Here is a 15,528-nt window from a genome sequence, read left to right as displayed (position 1 = left end):
AGCCAGCAGCCGGCGGGCGGGAGAGGAAACCTGAGCGCCGAGGAGGAGCCCAAGAACCACCTCGCGGGAACCTCCCCCTCGGGCCCCGGCCCCCGCGCACGGGCGGCGCCCATCCCTCCCGCCCGCCCCGCCAGTGGGGGCCCGGGCGCCGCCACCCGGACACCTGTGCGGCCGCGGGCGGGCCGGCTCCCCTCTCCGCAAGGCCTTAGACGAACGCCCAGGCCTGGGCTCCGGGGATGCGGCTCCTTGGCGGCCGCTTCCCGGGGGCACTCGAACCCCAGGCGCCTGTCCCCGCGCGGCCTCCCCACGTGACACCCAGCTGTCCCCGGGCTGTCCTCGAAACTCCCGCGCTGGGGCGGCTCGGGGGCCGCAGACGCCGATTCGGGCTCCCCAAACCCGGCGAGGTGCCCTGCGGGCTCCTTAACCTTCTGTGCTCAAGATGTGCATATTTGGCAAAGAAGTTTGAGTTTACAATGAAAAAACCTTGAGATTTTCTAGGGAGTCCAGAGCTATTCTGGAGGAAATTATATATATTTGGAAAAAGTGGATAGCAAAGTATATACCTTGCTGTGTACCAGAAAGCCTGTGCTCTTCACCCGTCCCTGTCGTAAATTTACTAAAATGTGAAAAACCTGGATGGTTGCATATGCAACTTACAAAGCAATGCTGAAGCAAAGACCAGCATGGAAGAGGAGTTGGGGCAGGCGGCTGGAGAATTCCCCACTTGAAGCATTTTAATTGAAACCTAGAGGGAGGGTCGCATTGTAGAACTATGCTCAAAGTGATCTTATTACTTTGATGAAACCACCAGCAGCCTTTGGCATCAGCCCAAATGACTATCAGAGAGGACTAAGAATCTTAAGTGTGTAGCACACAAACACATTCGTAAACAAAAACCAAAACCCTGTTTAACACCAGTATTATTCCGTTATGGGAAAATATTTTAAATTAAGGTAACCAAAAAAATCAAAACAAAAGATTAAAAAAATACTATGTATTCAGTTCTTACACTGTACCCCCACATATTTCTAAGTGCTTTGTATATATTTCAACTACTCTTCATAATAATCCGGTTTTATTTGAGGTTCTATTTCCTCACTTTACACATGAAGGAATGGAGTCTGGTCTGCTTAATTCTAAAGCTCAATGATCTTAATATAAAAAGATTAATCTATAATCCCAAAATAATGACTCCTAATATTCCTGAATTTATTCTCTACCAGCAAATACTTAGATCATTAAAATGATTCTGCAGTACACCCATGTTCATAGCAAAACTATTCCCAATAGCCAAAGGGTGGACACCACCCAAATGTCCATCTACTTGTGAACAGATAAACCAATTGTAGTATATACATGCAATAGAATATTATTCAGCCATAAAAAGGAATAAAGTACTGCAGATGGGCCTCCAAAACATTAAGCTAAGTGAAGGAACAAAGGGTCATTTATGTATGATTCCATATATACAAAATATCCAGAATAAGTAAATCCATAGAGACAGAATGCAGATTGGTGATTACCAGAGATTGGTGGGGGGAGGGGGGGGGATTGGAAAGTAAGGGGTACAAGTTTCCTTTTGGGGTGATGAAAATGTTTTGGGACTAGACAGAGGTGGTGGTTGACCAATAAAGTGAATGTACTAAATAGCCACTGAATTGTTCACTGTAAAATGTTTAATTATGGCATGTGAATTTCACCTCATAAAGAAATTTTTAAAACGATATTCTACAATTTATCACTTTGTTACTTTTCTCTACAGTATATTTTTTGAGCCTCCTTCTATGCCAGTATAAATGAACATCGTTTTTCATGGCTGCATAGAGTTCTATTGTGAGGATCACCATAATTTATGTCACTAAACTCCTAGTATTAGACATCTTTATTGTTAAAAGCCCTGAGATTAATATCCTTACATCTATATTTGTAGATTCTTAATTTTCTATAAAGAACTAGAAGCAAAATTTTTCATCATAGAATGTTTATAGATTTTTGATATGTATTTCCAAACTACCTTCTTCAGTTTTCCCTATCACAGACATCACCTGACAGTGCTCATTTCCCTGATTGCATCCACGATAATTTGACATCAAAACAGTATCTCATTTTGTTTTAAATGTTATTCCATTGATTTAAAAAGTTATGAATTTTGAATTCCAATAAAGTCCTATTTTGTAGGCTGAGAGACTATAAGAAGTATATTCTTTAAAGTGGGCAAGAAGCAAGAATATCCTTAGCATGTGCTCTGACTTTGACTCACTCATGAAGTTTCAGAACATGTATTTATCCAAATGAGTACTGTCTTCCTAACATTTATTAAATGTCTCTTATGTACTAGAATATATATATATATGCACTCACACACATACACAGGCATTAGAATACAGAAATAATAAAATACGGTTTCTTTATGATAGGGACTCAGTCTCATTGGGAGAAAATTATACAATAATTATAATTAAATGTGATAAATATGCAAACAGAAACTTCAGGAGTAGCCCTGGAAAATCATGCTCTGAGTCTGAGTTCAGTGATGTTGCTTTTGCTGAAAATATCTTTCAAATTGCTTTTTTGGTATTGACTTTAGCATCTATGGCAAATTTTTTGGCATAGTTTCTGTGGCAGTGAATATGCATCTCTCAGAGATTGGTTTGACTTTGGAAATAATTAAACGTTATTTGAAGCCAAGTCTGGTGAATGAATCAGGTGTTGATTATGCTTTTGGAATTATGATTATGTAATTAGGGCTTGGGGCCCCAAGAGGAGCATGATTACAATGTTATCAAGTTATTAAACCAATTTTATTAAGTGGGTACTTGGATGTGATCCCACTCCTTGAACAATATTGCTGTGTCCTGTAGGGTGGTGGCTTTCAAACGACTTCCCAGTCCAGTGGGAGATGTCTACCATAGAGGGAACTACATTTTACATCACAACCCAGTAAACACACACACACATAGCTGTAACAAAGATTTTATGAAACAACATACTCTTAGCTATGCAGCACATTCCAGTGTTTTCTATTCTATTCCTTTTTTTTAATTGCTGGGGTGACATGCTAAATTGATTTCATGTGCCGCTAATGAGTCATTACTCACATTTTGATAAACACTACTCTAGTTTGCAAATCAATGCTTTTCCTCATTACTCTGGCTCAGCTCTTTCCAAGGAATTCAGGGAAATAATAGAACTTACTGATTTTAAATTATTTAACTGAATTGATTATTATTGCCACATGAGAGAAATGGATGGAAACTGCTAAGACTTGGACATACTGCTATAATTCCAGAAAGTTCCTTTCATTCCAGGTTTTAGCCTGACTCTTTAAATAGCAGCTTCTATGGCAAATGAGAGGAACATCCTAGTCTGAACCTGAAGAGGAGTGCAATTACCAAGCTGCAACGTATTTACCAATAGCCACAGGTAATTGTCATGCTCTGTATAATTATCTTGTTCTTAAAACACAAGCAGTGCTCACCTGTGCCTTTATTTCTAAAAATTTTGGTGGTTGTTTTTATGTGATTTTTAAAGCTCTGCAGTTGGGGAAATTGTTGGAGAAGTTTAATAAGTCCCAGTTGATGATAATATAGCCTCTTGTATCCAAACAACCTTATGCTTACATATTATGCTAATGTGATGCAAACAGGTTAAGCATGTGAAAAGACCTGTCAACTCTAAGACTCTTTTAGGTATCATTTATTCATTCAGTGATGTAGAGTGATTGCCTGCAATGTACCAGATCCTGTGCAACACACACCAAATTTGATTTTTATTTTTATTTGGTCTTTTCCCTGGGGAAGGTAATTGCAATTCAGTAATTTCAGATTTGGCATGATATGTACTATGAATAAAGTACTCTTAGTAGCACAGAGGAGTGTTTGATTTTGACTTAGGGGAAGATATGAGGAACTGGGTCTTGAAGATAGCAGTTTTCTGGATGACAAAGGGTAAATAAATAGTAAAACAGGAAACAGAAAGAGACCCAAAAGCATCAAAAGGACTGCATGTCCATGAAATAATAACTTTGGTGTTCATGAAGGCTGTGCTCCTTTTGAGAGAGTAGCAGAAAAAGAATGAGAAAAATGGCAGGTGCCATTCTGTTTTAAGAAGTTGGTTCCACTGTAAGTCAATGCTTTGTTATGGCACAAAAGGCAAACTCATAGAGAAAAGCAATATTAGAGGCTCTTAGGGAAATGACATGATCGGATATAACTTTGAACGAATAATTCTGACAAGGGAGAGAACGAACTTAGTGGGTCTTAATGTCAGGGAGACCAGTTAGAAATCTTTTGAAACACAGTAAAAACATTTGAGGGCTTATACAGGAGTATAATAGTAACAGTAACAAATGTATTAAGTGTCACATAACCTATGTGTATTAAGTGTATAGAGCTTTAGATAGTTACCTATGCTTTTATTCTATGTTTTTTCTTTATATTATTTCATTTTAAACCCTAGAATCAACCTGTAATGTAGCTAGTACCTACCTCTGCCGTTGAGAAATCAAAGGCAGAGAAGGTAACCTGTCCAAAGTCACAGAGCAGCCAGGGGCCCCAGGATTCCAACGCAAATCCATCGGCTTTTGGAGCTCAGATATGTGAACTTGTGTAGCCATGGCTGAAGGAGGGGCTAGATTTGTGAGACTTGGTTGTGAGAAACACAGAAGCAGAACATACTGATGGAGAAAGCAGGATCTGCAGTTAAAATACCTGGATTCAATTCTGTGTAACTGGAGCAAGCTATTTAAAACATAAGAGAATAATTCAAATATCCGAGCCTCAGACTTTTCATCTCTAAGACGGAGATAATAACAGCACCCACAAGCTAGCATTAAAGGTTATTATGAAGATTAGATGAGGTAATGTATAGATAGAAAGGGCTTAGAAGAGTGCTTAGCTCAAGGGCTAGATAAAAAGACAGCCACGGTAGTGGCAGTAGTAATAGTAGTAAATTCTCATTAATTATTTTTAGAAGTCTTGACAACTTACTGGATGTCAGCAAAGAGAAAGAAGTGAAGAACGGCGTGGTTTCTAATATGAGAGACTGGATGGGGGTGAGGCCATAAACGAAGGGGGGAACAGTGTAAGAAGTTACCAAGCTCAAGGCAGACATCTGAGCTTCAAGTACTGCAGGACAGCCAGATACATATGCCCATTCGAGGGTCTGAAACTGTAAGAAAACCAGGTAGTTAAAAGGAGACTGCATGAGATCATCCAGGCTGAGTGTGAAGTCCAAGGAGTGGGACTTTAGGAAACAACATTTAAAAGCCCGAGAGGAAAGAAAGTGGATGGTAACTTGGCAGTCCTGTTAAGATGCTATTTCTGTGCCCACCTGTAAAAATAGCACCAGGTAAAAATGAAAGGATGTCCAGCAAACAGAGTTGTATCACATTAGGTATTTCTCCTTGTTTTCTTATCTCCAGTTACCTTAGTGGCGATCTCTAGCTCCTGATTCTCAGCTCCAGCTCTGTTACAGCTTCTGGCACAGCCCCTTCTGGGCTTCTGTGTCTTCACAGTACTGGTCTTGGTTGTTTTTTTGGCTTGCTTCTTGAATCACGAGCTGAACCGACTCACCACTGCTTTTTTTCTATTGACCTTGCATTCCATGATATGCCAGCTATAAAGGAAACCCAAAATCGAAAGAAAGAAAGAAAAGAAAGAAAGAAAAAAAAGGAAAGGAAAGAAAGAAAAGAAAGAAGGAAGGAAGGAAGGAAAGAAAGAAAAAGAAAGAAAGAAAGAAAGAAAGAAAGAAAGAAAGAAAGAAAGAAAGAAAGAAAAGGCTGGAAGTGAACTAGAAATTGTGGCTTCACAGAAGTCAAGAAAGCAAAACGGTTCAAGGAGAATAGTCAACTTGTTAATGCAGCAGAGAGGGCAAGCAGAATGAAGACTGACATGTGGGTAACTGGATTTGGCAGCTAGGAAGCTCCTGGAGTCTTTGAATAGGAGCAACATCAAGAAACTGGTAAAGAGGGGCACCTGGGTGGCTCAGTCGGTGAAGCGTCTGCCTGCGGCTCAGGTCATGATCCCAGGGTCCTGGGATGGAGCCCTGTGCGGTCAGGTTCCCTGCTCAGCAGTGAGTCTGCTTGCCTTTCCCTCTGCCGCTGCTTGTGCTCCCTCTCTCTCTCATTCAAATAATAAATAAAATAAACAAATAAATAAAATAAATAAAATCTTTAAAAAAGAAAAGAAAGTGGTAAAGGGACAAGAAACAAATCTATGAAAAAGAACTGGTGAGATTACCTCTGTACCCTCTAATTTTCTCCATGAAGCAGAAAGAAGATCATCTTCTGATAGTGAGGATTGGGCAGGAAATTAGAAATTGTAGTCCACACAGGTGATTTGCATGTATAGAATTCTCATGACCACCATTCCAGGGGGTACTATTATCCCCATGTTATGTTAGGCAGCTGACGTAATGAAGTGAAGTCATGCAGCTGGTGTGAGGCAAATTTAGAACTCAAACCCAGGTCTGTCACCAAATTCCCTGTGTTTCTTATTGCATTTAGTCACCAAGGGGAACGTGGAAGTATTGATGTAGTAATAATAGGTATAGTATTATAATTAATATTTCTATATTAGTATATAATAGTGGTAGGAAGGATGAGTGAGATGAATCAGATGATGGTGGTGCTCATGGTAACAGAGATAAATGCTTTTGTCGCTTAAAATTTAATGACGAGCAATAGCCTCACGTCTAACTTTATGCCATAAAGCACAGTGCCCCAAGGACCTGCAACTAAAGGGTGTTACTTAATACAATTGCCATTTTTTTTAAAAGATTTTATTTATTTATGTGACAGAGAGACAGCCAGCGAGAGAGGGAACACAGCTGGGGGAGTGGGAGAGGAAGAAGCAGGCTCCCAATGGAGGAGCCAGATGTGGGACTCGATCCCAGAACGCCGGGATCACGCCCTGAGCCGAAGGCAGACGCTTAAGGACTGCGCTACCCAGGCGCCCCCTACAATTGACTTTTCTGAGTTTCATTTCAGTCACCACAAAGAATCATTTATAGACTTTGCTTTTGTTATAATCTAAACATGTCTGTAAAATATTTATAAGCTCTAAATTTATTTTTTTTATTTCCAGTTATGAAAGATATTTTGAAAATTATAAATATGTAAACAATAAACATTTCCCTTGACCTTTGAACTGTATCAAATAATATAAAAAGAATTTTACATTTTGCCACTGAAGTTTGAATTCTTTCCACATCCTGAATTAAGTCTTTCTATCACTTTCTAATACACTTAGCAAAAATGTGATTTTTAAAAATTGTAGCTATAAAGTTATAGAAAAAGCCATAAAACAGGTACATGAATATTTGAAATACAATAAAGTATAACCCAGCCGCCTAGCAGGGAAATCAATCTTCTTAAATTGTAAAGTTTTGGGGTAGAATAAAGGGAGTTACCATTTCAGCAAGTGACATTTAAAAAATCATTTTCCTGAAAATCTTTTTAAAGTGCATATAGAAGGGAGTACATATTTACTTCACAGGACAGGTGATACTCAGCCTATCTTTTTGTGATGGTTCCAATGATAGAATATATTGATGACTATAGGATGATTTTCTCCTACATTAAAAGGCTCCATAAAGCTATGCCTTCTTAATTCTTGTGTCTGATTGTTACAGATTTTTTTTTTTTGCCTCCTTTCCTTGTCAATGCACATTTCTTACTGCAGGCCCATTTATTCACAGACTCATTCATACCTGTTGTAACAATCAACTAGTCCATCCAACCCATACACACGTAAATAAAGGTAAAATTTGCACATGGCCATGCTTATCCACAACACTCCTTGGCTGGCTCCCATTCCATTTTCCGGCTGGCCTCCGGGTTGCGGCTTTTTTCCTTCCTGCTCTTGCCACTTCGACTTGATCGTGCTGCTATTCCACTCAGCTCTTCCTTCAAGGAGTCTATGAAGTAAAGTTGGCCAACAACCTCCAGCCAGCTGCCCTGTTTCTAGGTCTGCAGCATTCATACTGAGGCCGTTCTCCCTGCAGGAGGCTCCGAGTCAACAGCCAAAGCCCTGTGGGGTCCTACAGCTGGGCCATTTCTGCCTGACCCAGGATTTCTCTAGCGGGCAATCTTTGTTTGGGAACTCCTCAGCTGCCTGGGCAGACTTTCTCCAAGGTGCTCTGTGGCCCAGGGCTCTTCCTACCTGACCTCCTCTCCTTTACAGGTGTCAGACCTGCCTAGTGGTTTGAAGCCTCTCCCCACCTACTCTTACTCCTCTCCTCTTTATCTTTCACAGAGGTTTTCTCAATACCTCTTTTGCGCATCTAATTTTGGTTTGGTGTCTGCTACCCAGAGGACCCAACTGACACAGTTGGTAAAAAAAAAAAAAAAAAAAAAAAAAAAAGGTCCAACAAAGCAGGCAGTAAAATTAGGTTTAGGGATTTAGGGATTGTTCACTCATGCTTGGCTGGCAAGTAGGACCTCATCCTGAGTGGATTGTAGGGAGCAGAAAGTTCCTGGCACAAGGAAGCCCCATGATTGCTGAAGATTTCACTTCTGGGGACTTGGGAATGCATCTTTGCAGAGGGGAACAGCTTTGCTAGTGTGATGATTTAGACATTCGAAAGATATAGGGAGAATAATGCCTACAAGTATGTGGTGGGCTGGTTATTTCAAAGTTCTATTGATGCCTTGCAGAGGGATAATGAGAAACTGAGAAAGCATGAAACAGTAAAAGGCACAGTTGTGAGAGACAGAGAGACTGTTTGAGCACTTTCTTGGAAAGCGGGATTGAACACCATTGCGAGGACTCATAGGATGGGGCAAACTCACCGTAGGGTGGCTCTTTGAAACCTAGAAAAGGTGATAACTCAGGCTGAAGTTGAAATGCCCGAGTTGCCATGACAGATGGTAGAGGAAGGAATAAAAAGGCTATAGGAAGGAGTATGTGATAATGGCTTCATAACGTGAGACCAGAGAACCTACCAGAAGATTATGTTCCATAGAAGGGCCTGGAGAACACACTGTTCTCCAAGGCCATCACCAATGTACTGGTGAGGGGGGCGTCAGCATCATTAGGAGGTCTAGAGGTAACACTCCTTACAGGCCAGAGATAAAGCTGTCACAGATTTAAGCTCATTCATACCAATAGGGATGAAAGCACTTAAAAATATTAGAAGCCACATAACAAAACTTAACTGCCAGAAGCCGGGGGGAGGGCACCATTACTATAACTACCAGCAAAATTGAAACAGCTGTCAAGGGAGCACGACCCATAGAAAGCTGTGGAAATGGTTAAAAGAATCTAATGTCCTTAGTTGCAAAATAGGACAACCAATGAGAGTGCCATTTAACCTCTATAATCAGAAACAGGCAAGAACAGAGAAGCAGGAAGATAGGGGTAGGTGCCCCAATAAAAAATTCATGCTCAGTTTCTGAACCTGAGGCAAATTTAAAATAATTAATTAGTATAATTTATTAATGGATATAATTTGGATATAATTATGGATATAATTTTTTAAATCCCTTGAGGTGACCACAAGGTGCCTCCCCTTTTTTTTAACTCAACACTTTTCCAGTTTTATTGGGAAATAATTGACATACATCACCGTAGAAGTTTAAGGCATACAGCATGGTGGTTTGGTTTACATATATTATGATATGTCTGCCACAATAGGTTCAGCTAACATCCAATTTCTCATATAGATAAGAAAGAAAGAAAGAAAGAAAGAAAGAAAGAAAGAAAGAAAGAAAGAAAGAAAAAAGAAAGAAAGAGAAAGGATGGGAGGAAGGAAGGGAGGGAGGAAGGAAAAATTTTTTTCTTTGTGATGAGAACACTTAGGATTTACCCTCTGAATAACTTTCATATATATCCTATAGCAATTTTAGCTATGATCATCATGTCACACATTACATCTCTAGTGCTCATTTATCTTGTAACTGGAAGTTTGTACCTTTTGATCACTTTCCTCCAATTCCCCCTCCCCCTCCGGTACCCACAAGTCTGATCTCTTTTTGCATGAGTTTGGTTTTTTTTTTCTTTTTAGAGTCCACATTTAAGTGAGATCATACAGTATTATTTCACTTTGCATGTCTTCAAAGTCCATTGATGTTATCACAAATGGTAGGACTTCCTTGTTTTTTATGGGTGAATAATATTCCATTGTATATGTGTGCATAATACCACAACTTCTTTATCCATTTATCTATTGATGGACATTTAAGTCATTTCCACGTCTTGGCTATTGTAAATAATGCTGCTATGAACATGGGGGTGCAGAATCTTTTCAAGTTAGTGTTTTCATTTTCTTTGGATATATTCCCAGAGTGTGATTGCTGGGTCATATAGTTCTATTTTTAATTTTTTGAAGATCCTCCATATTGTTTTCATAGTGGCTGCACCAATTCTGAGATGATTTTCAGACCGAGAATGCAGTAACCGAGAGAGAGCTGTGTCCCAAGATGGAGGAACCCTACAAAACCAGGTCAAGTATCAACTGTAATGATTCCCCAGTCCTGCCCCAAAGGGACCTTCAGCCATTTCTGCAGGTGACTATGCACCGGACAAAAGAGGGAAACTGCATATATTGAGGACTTCTGGACATACTTTCAGAGCTGACATTGATAACTGAAAACCTCAAGTGTCATCATGACCATCAGGGGCTTTGGGACCCAGTTAATAAGTGTAGCCTGGGTCTACTGGGTTCATGACCCTAGCTGGTGGTCATTTCATTAATCCTCGGTGAAAAATTAGGATTAACATTCATGACAGTTTCACTCATTTAGGTCCCCAGCCACTAGGATAAGAACCATCATATTGGGGAAGGCCAAGAGGAAGCTTCTGAAGCCACCACTTTCCCAAGCCATGAGTAAATGAAAAATAATATTGCATCCTAAAAATTATGGCAGAGATTAGTTCTGTTGTGATAGTTAACTTTATGTGTCAACTTGGCTAGGCCACAATGTCTAGATATTTGGCTAAACATTATTTTTGATATTTCTAGGAGAGTATTTTTGGATGTAATTTCCATTTAAACTGGTAGACTTAAGTAAAGCATACGGTCGTGGGCTTCACTCAATCAGCTGAAAACCTGAATAGAACAAAAAGCTGATCTCCCCTGAATAAGAGGGAATTATGCTTCAGACTTCAACTGTAACATCTGCTCTGCCTGGTTCGCCAGCAGACTGCCTTTGGACTCAAATTATAACTCTTCCTGAGTCTCCAGCCTGCTGGTCTCCCTCATCAGATTTTTGGATTTGCCAAGCCTCCACAATAACATGAGCTAAATAAATATCTTTAAAACAATTCTTTTATTTTTTAAAAATAAATGTATTTATTAAAACACACACACACACACACACCCTATCGATTCTGTTACTGTGGAGAATCCTACTAATACAATCACTATTGAAGATTTAAAGGATACATGTAGGGGTCCCTATCTTATCTCCATTTAATTCACCAGTCAGATACCTCTAAAACCATATGGATCCTGCACAATGATTATAGACTTCTGCAGACTCAGCCAGGTAGTAGCTCCACTGCAGTTACTATGTGGAGCAGGATACTGACGCCAGAGCAGATCAGCAAGGCCTCAGCTAGGTAGTACGCAAACATGGATTTGATGATTGTATTCTTCCCATATCCACCAGAAAAGAGGATCAGAAGAAAAAAAAAAAAAAAGAGGACCAGGAACAGTTCACACTGACATGGAATGGATAACGAGATTCATTTATAATTTCACCCCAGGGCTGTGTTAACTCTCCACACTCTGTCATAAAATAGTTCAAAGAGTGGATCATCACATCAATCCAAAATATTAGTGACATAATGCTGATCTGGCAGGACAAGCAAGAGTTGGTTTGTCGGCTGGAGGCCTTGGCACATGAGCTTCAGAAGGTGGAAGATAAAACCTATGTAGCTGCAGGGACCTACCACTTCAAGAAAGTTTTTAGAAGTTCATTGACTAGTGGCAGGTCAGGACATCTTCTCTAAAGTAAAAGACAAATTGCTACATCTTATATTTCCTGCTACAAATAAAGAAGCACAACACCTGGTGAACTTCTTTGGGTTCTGGAGGCAACCACATCTACACCTAAGAGTGGAACAATATTCCAGTCTATTGACCTGGTGACATGGAAACCTGCCAGCTTTGAGTAGAAACTGGAGTAGAAAAGAACCTGGCAAGAGGTGTAGCTCAAACTGTAGCTCCAACAGTCGCACAACTGGAAGATGAGAGATGAGGGATTCTGCAGTGGAAGCATGTGGACGGACACATGGAGTGAATATGAAGTATGAAGATTTTTGTATTACATGTTCATGCCCACCAAAAAGTATCTACATTGGGAAAGGCATTGAAAAAACAATTAGCCAAAATTACTTGGCTAATCAATGTTAGCCAGCCTTCATCACTGGTTATCCCAGAACTGACCCGGGGGCACATGAATGAAATGACTGTGGTGTCAAAGATGGCATCTATGTATGGGCCCCACGGCATGAATACCGACTTACAAAGACCAATCTAACTACTGCTGTTTCAGGATATACAACCTACCAGTAGTAGAGAGCAACAATGAGACCTGGTATAGCACGGTGATCAACACCCACCCACTTGGTGTCACTGAGTTCTTCAGTCCTGGAAGAGCCAGCAGTTCATCCTCACAATGACAGATACCTATTCCAGGTCTAGATTTTCCTTTTCTGCCTGAAGAGTTTCAGTTATCATCACTATTCAGCAGTTTATATAATGGTTGATTCACGGACATGAAATTCCATATTGCACAGCATCTGACCAGGAGCTCCATGTTACAGTGAAATAGATCCAAGATTGGGTCCTTGACCACAGAATCCAGTGATCCCTCACCATCCTAAAATAGCCAACCTAATAGAATGTTGGGACAGCTTACTAAAGCACAGCCGAAATACTATCTTAGAGGCAATACTCTGCAAGCATAGGATGACCTCATTCAGGATAAGTATATGCATTGAAAAAAGACCTTTATATAGCACTGGATCTCCAAATGAAAGAATACCTGTGCACAGAAACTCAAAGATAGAAGCAGTTATGGCCCACTTACCATCACTGCCAATGACCCACTGGAGGACATTTTGCTTCTTATCCCTACAACTCTAAGCTAAGAGTGGATGAAGTTCTTATCTCCAAAAGGAGTACACTCCTGCAGGATGACAACGAAGCTTCCATTTAACTCAAGCTAGGGCTGCTGCTTAAGCATTTTGGACTCCTTGTATCCATAACCAGCAGGCAGGAAGAGAAGTCACCATCTCTCCTCAGGTAATAGACCCAGAACAGCAGGAGGAGGCAAGGTTGCATTTCCACAAAGTGATCCATTTGGGTGCCTCTTAGTACTTCCTTGACCAATAATAATCATGAATGGACACATGTAGCAATGTTAGACTGAGAAGGGATGATTACCAAGGAATTAGGTCCCTCAGGAATGAAGGTTTGGGTCATTCCACCAGGTAAGCCAACAGGTACCACAGAGGTGATAGTTAAGGATGAGGGGAATTTAGAAAGGACAGTGCAGGAGGGAAACGATACCAACCACTTGTAGTTCTTTTTTTTTTTTTTTTAAGATTTTATTTATTTATTTGACAGAGACAGAGACAGCCAGCGAGAGAGGGAACACAAGCAGGGGGAGTGGGAGAGGGAGAAGCAGGCTCGCAGCGGGGGGAGGCTGATGTGGGGCTTGATCCCATAACACCAGGATCATGCCCTGAGAGGAAGGCAGACGCTTAACGACTGAGCCACCCAGGCGCCCCCAACCACTTGTAGTTCTGAGGCCAACTATAGTCTCTGAAGATGTAGTTGGTTTTTGTTTTTTGGTTTTTTTCCCATTAACCTCCCTCTTTGAAGTGTCCTCTCAGGAAGAGAGGCTCACAGGAACTGCGCAAGAGCTGATCCCCAGACATGTGTGGAGAAGTGTATCTGTGTGGCATAAAGGGTGGACTGTAGCAGCCATAGAGGCGTGACACTCAGATTTCCCTTCCAAAGAACTTGCTGTGGGGAGTATAGTGGGCTGACCATCTCCAGCTGCTGCCTTTTGTGACCCAGCCCATGCCCCCAAGCTGCTTCCAGCTAATGACTGAGCAGTGGTACTCTCCGAGCTGGGCTATTTGTCCCCAGAGCATAACTGGTCCAGTGGGCAATCTTTCCTAGGGCACTTGCCACTGACCTTGCTGCCATGCAGTGTACAAGATTCCCCTTCCTTTCCTCTCTCTTTTCACAGAGGTCAGACCTCTACTGTGGCCTGAGAGCCTGCCTCACCCGCTCCTGCTTCCTTCCTCCTTTATCCTTCATAGGCATTTCCCTCAGTGAATTTCTTGCCTGTCTCACACTATTGTGGTATCTTGCTTCTTAGAGGACCCAAAATGAGACAAATTGTTTTTTGAATTTTGGTATTTAGAATTCCCTATAAGCTTTGACATATGCTCATTGTTTAGTTTAGTCTTCTGCCATTTTACATAATTTCCTCAGTTTCATCCCTTCAGTTTCCAAGTCCTGGCATATTTCCATGTTATGTTTGTCAATCCCTACCAGAATCTGGCATTCGAGCACATTTTAAAGACCATATCTAATTAGCACAGTCCTGACAACAGTCTTATCGCTAATTAGTGGTGGATTGCAGTCCTTGGACAGTTATTGCTTTTGAAGCCAAACTAACAGGTGCTTCACATCATCAATGCATAAATTATCTGGTCTCATTTAGCAGACAGTTAAAAAAAAAAACATATTAAACTACCCTTCACAGATTCTACATTCCTACCTCTCCTCTGAGCCAACTGAGGTATGGGTTTTCAAGTTAATTCCCCTCATTCCTTCCCAAATATATTGCTGTAGAGAAAGTCCTGGGATTCTCTAGTTAAAGGCTAAATTTCTTGTAGAATCATTAGCATTTGAACTGCCCACTCAAAAGGAGCATTCCTACAACTGCCTCTGTTTTCAGCTAGTTTTACATCCCCCCATTTTGCTGTATTCCAGTTCTCTTGCCAAGGCTTCCATTTCTTTTTTGGCTGTAATATTCCATTACCCCTTCTGCTTTTGCACTCAATTGTCCATTTACGAGCAGCATTTTGCTTTTCTTCATCCAGTAACAGAAACTCAACATTTGAAGTTGTACTATCCTAGAATAGTTTTCACATGAGCACAGATCTTTTTCCTAATGTACTTTGCAGCTGGCGAACTTATTCCTTACACAGAAAAAGATTCCAAGATAAGGCATGATAAAGAAAACCCTAGTAAAGTAGGTTAGGGCTAATTTTGTACATACTGTTGAAAGTTTCCCAGGTACCCATAATTACAGGAACCTATATCTTTGATGCACATTTAATGCAATGATAAATATTTCACTTACAGAATGTCCATTCACAGAGCTCATCAAGTTTCCACTGAACTGAGTCTAACATAGTACAAGCATATCTATGCCTGCTTCATACTGACCACCTTGGAGAGTCATATGCCTAAAGGAGTTTTACAAATCAGCTCTGCTGTATTTGGGCAGAATTGTATATAACAACCCAGATAGGATGAAGAACTCCCAAGAAAGTTAAT

General features: G+C 40.7%; 1 protein-coding gene across 1 annotated transcript in view; it reads right to left on the bottom strand.

Annotated features, from left to right (window-relative positions):
- The window catches only part of RAVER2 (ribonucleoprotein, PTB binding 2), a 130,690-nt gene that overhangs the window by 90,665 nt on the left and 24,497 nt on the right, over nucleotides 1-15,528 (bottom strand). Inside the window, exon 2 of the mRNA XM_034641376.1 lies at nucleotides 31-428. Coding sequence (XP_034497267.1) covers nucleotides 31-428 — 398 coding nt within the window. The remainder of the gene's footprint in view (nucleotides 1-30; nucleotides 429-15,528) is intronic.

This window comes from Ailuropoda melanoleuca, chromosome 2 (genome assembly GCF_002007445.2).
Source record: "Ailuropoda melanoleuca isolate Jingjing chromosome 2, ASM200744v2, whole genome shotgun sequence".
In the NCBI taxonomy this organism is placed as follows: Eukaryota; Metazoa; Chordata; class Mammalia; order Carnivora; family Ursidae; genus Ailuropoda; species Ailuropoda melanoleuca.
The sequence above is the reverse complement of the archived record's forward strand: the minus strand, read 5'-3'. Positions and strand labels throughout refer to the sequence as shown.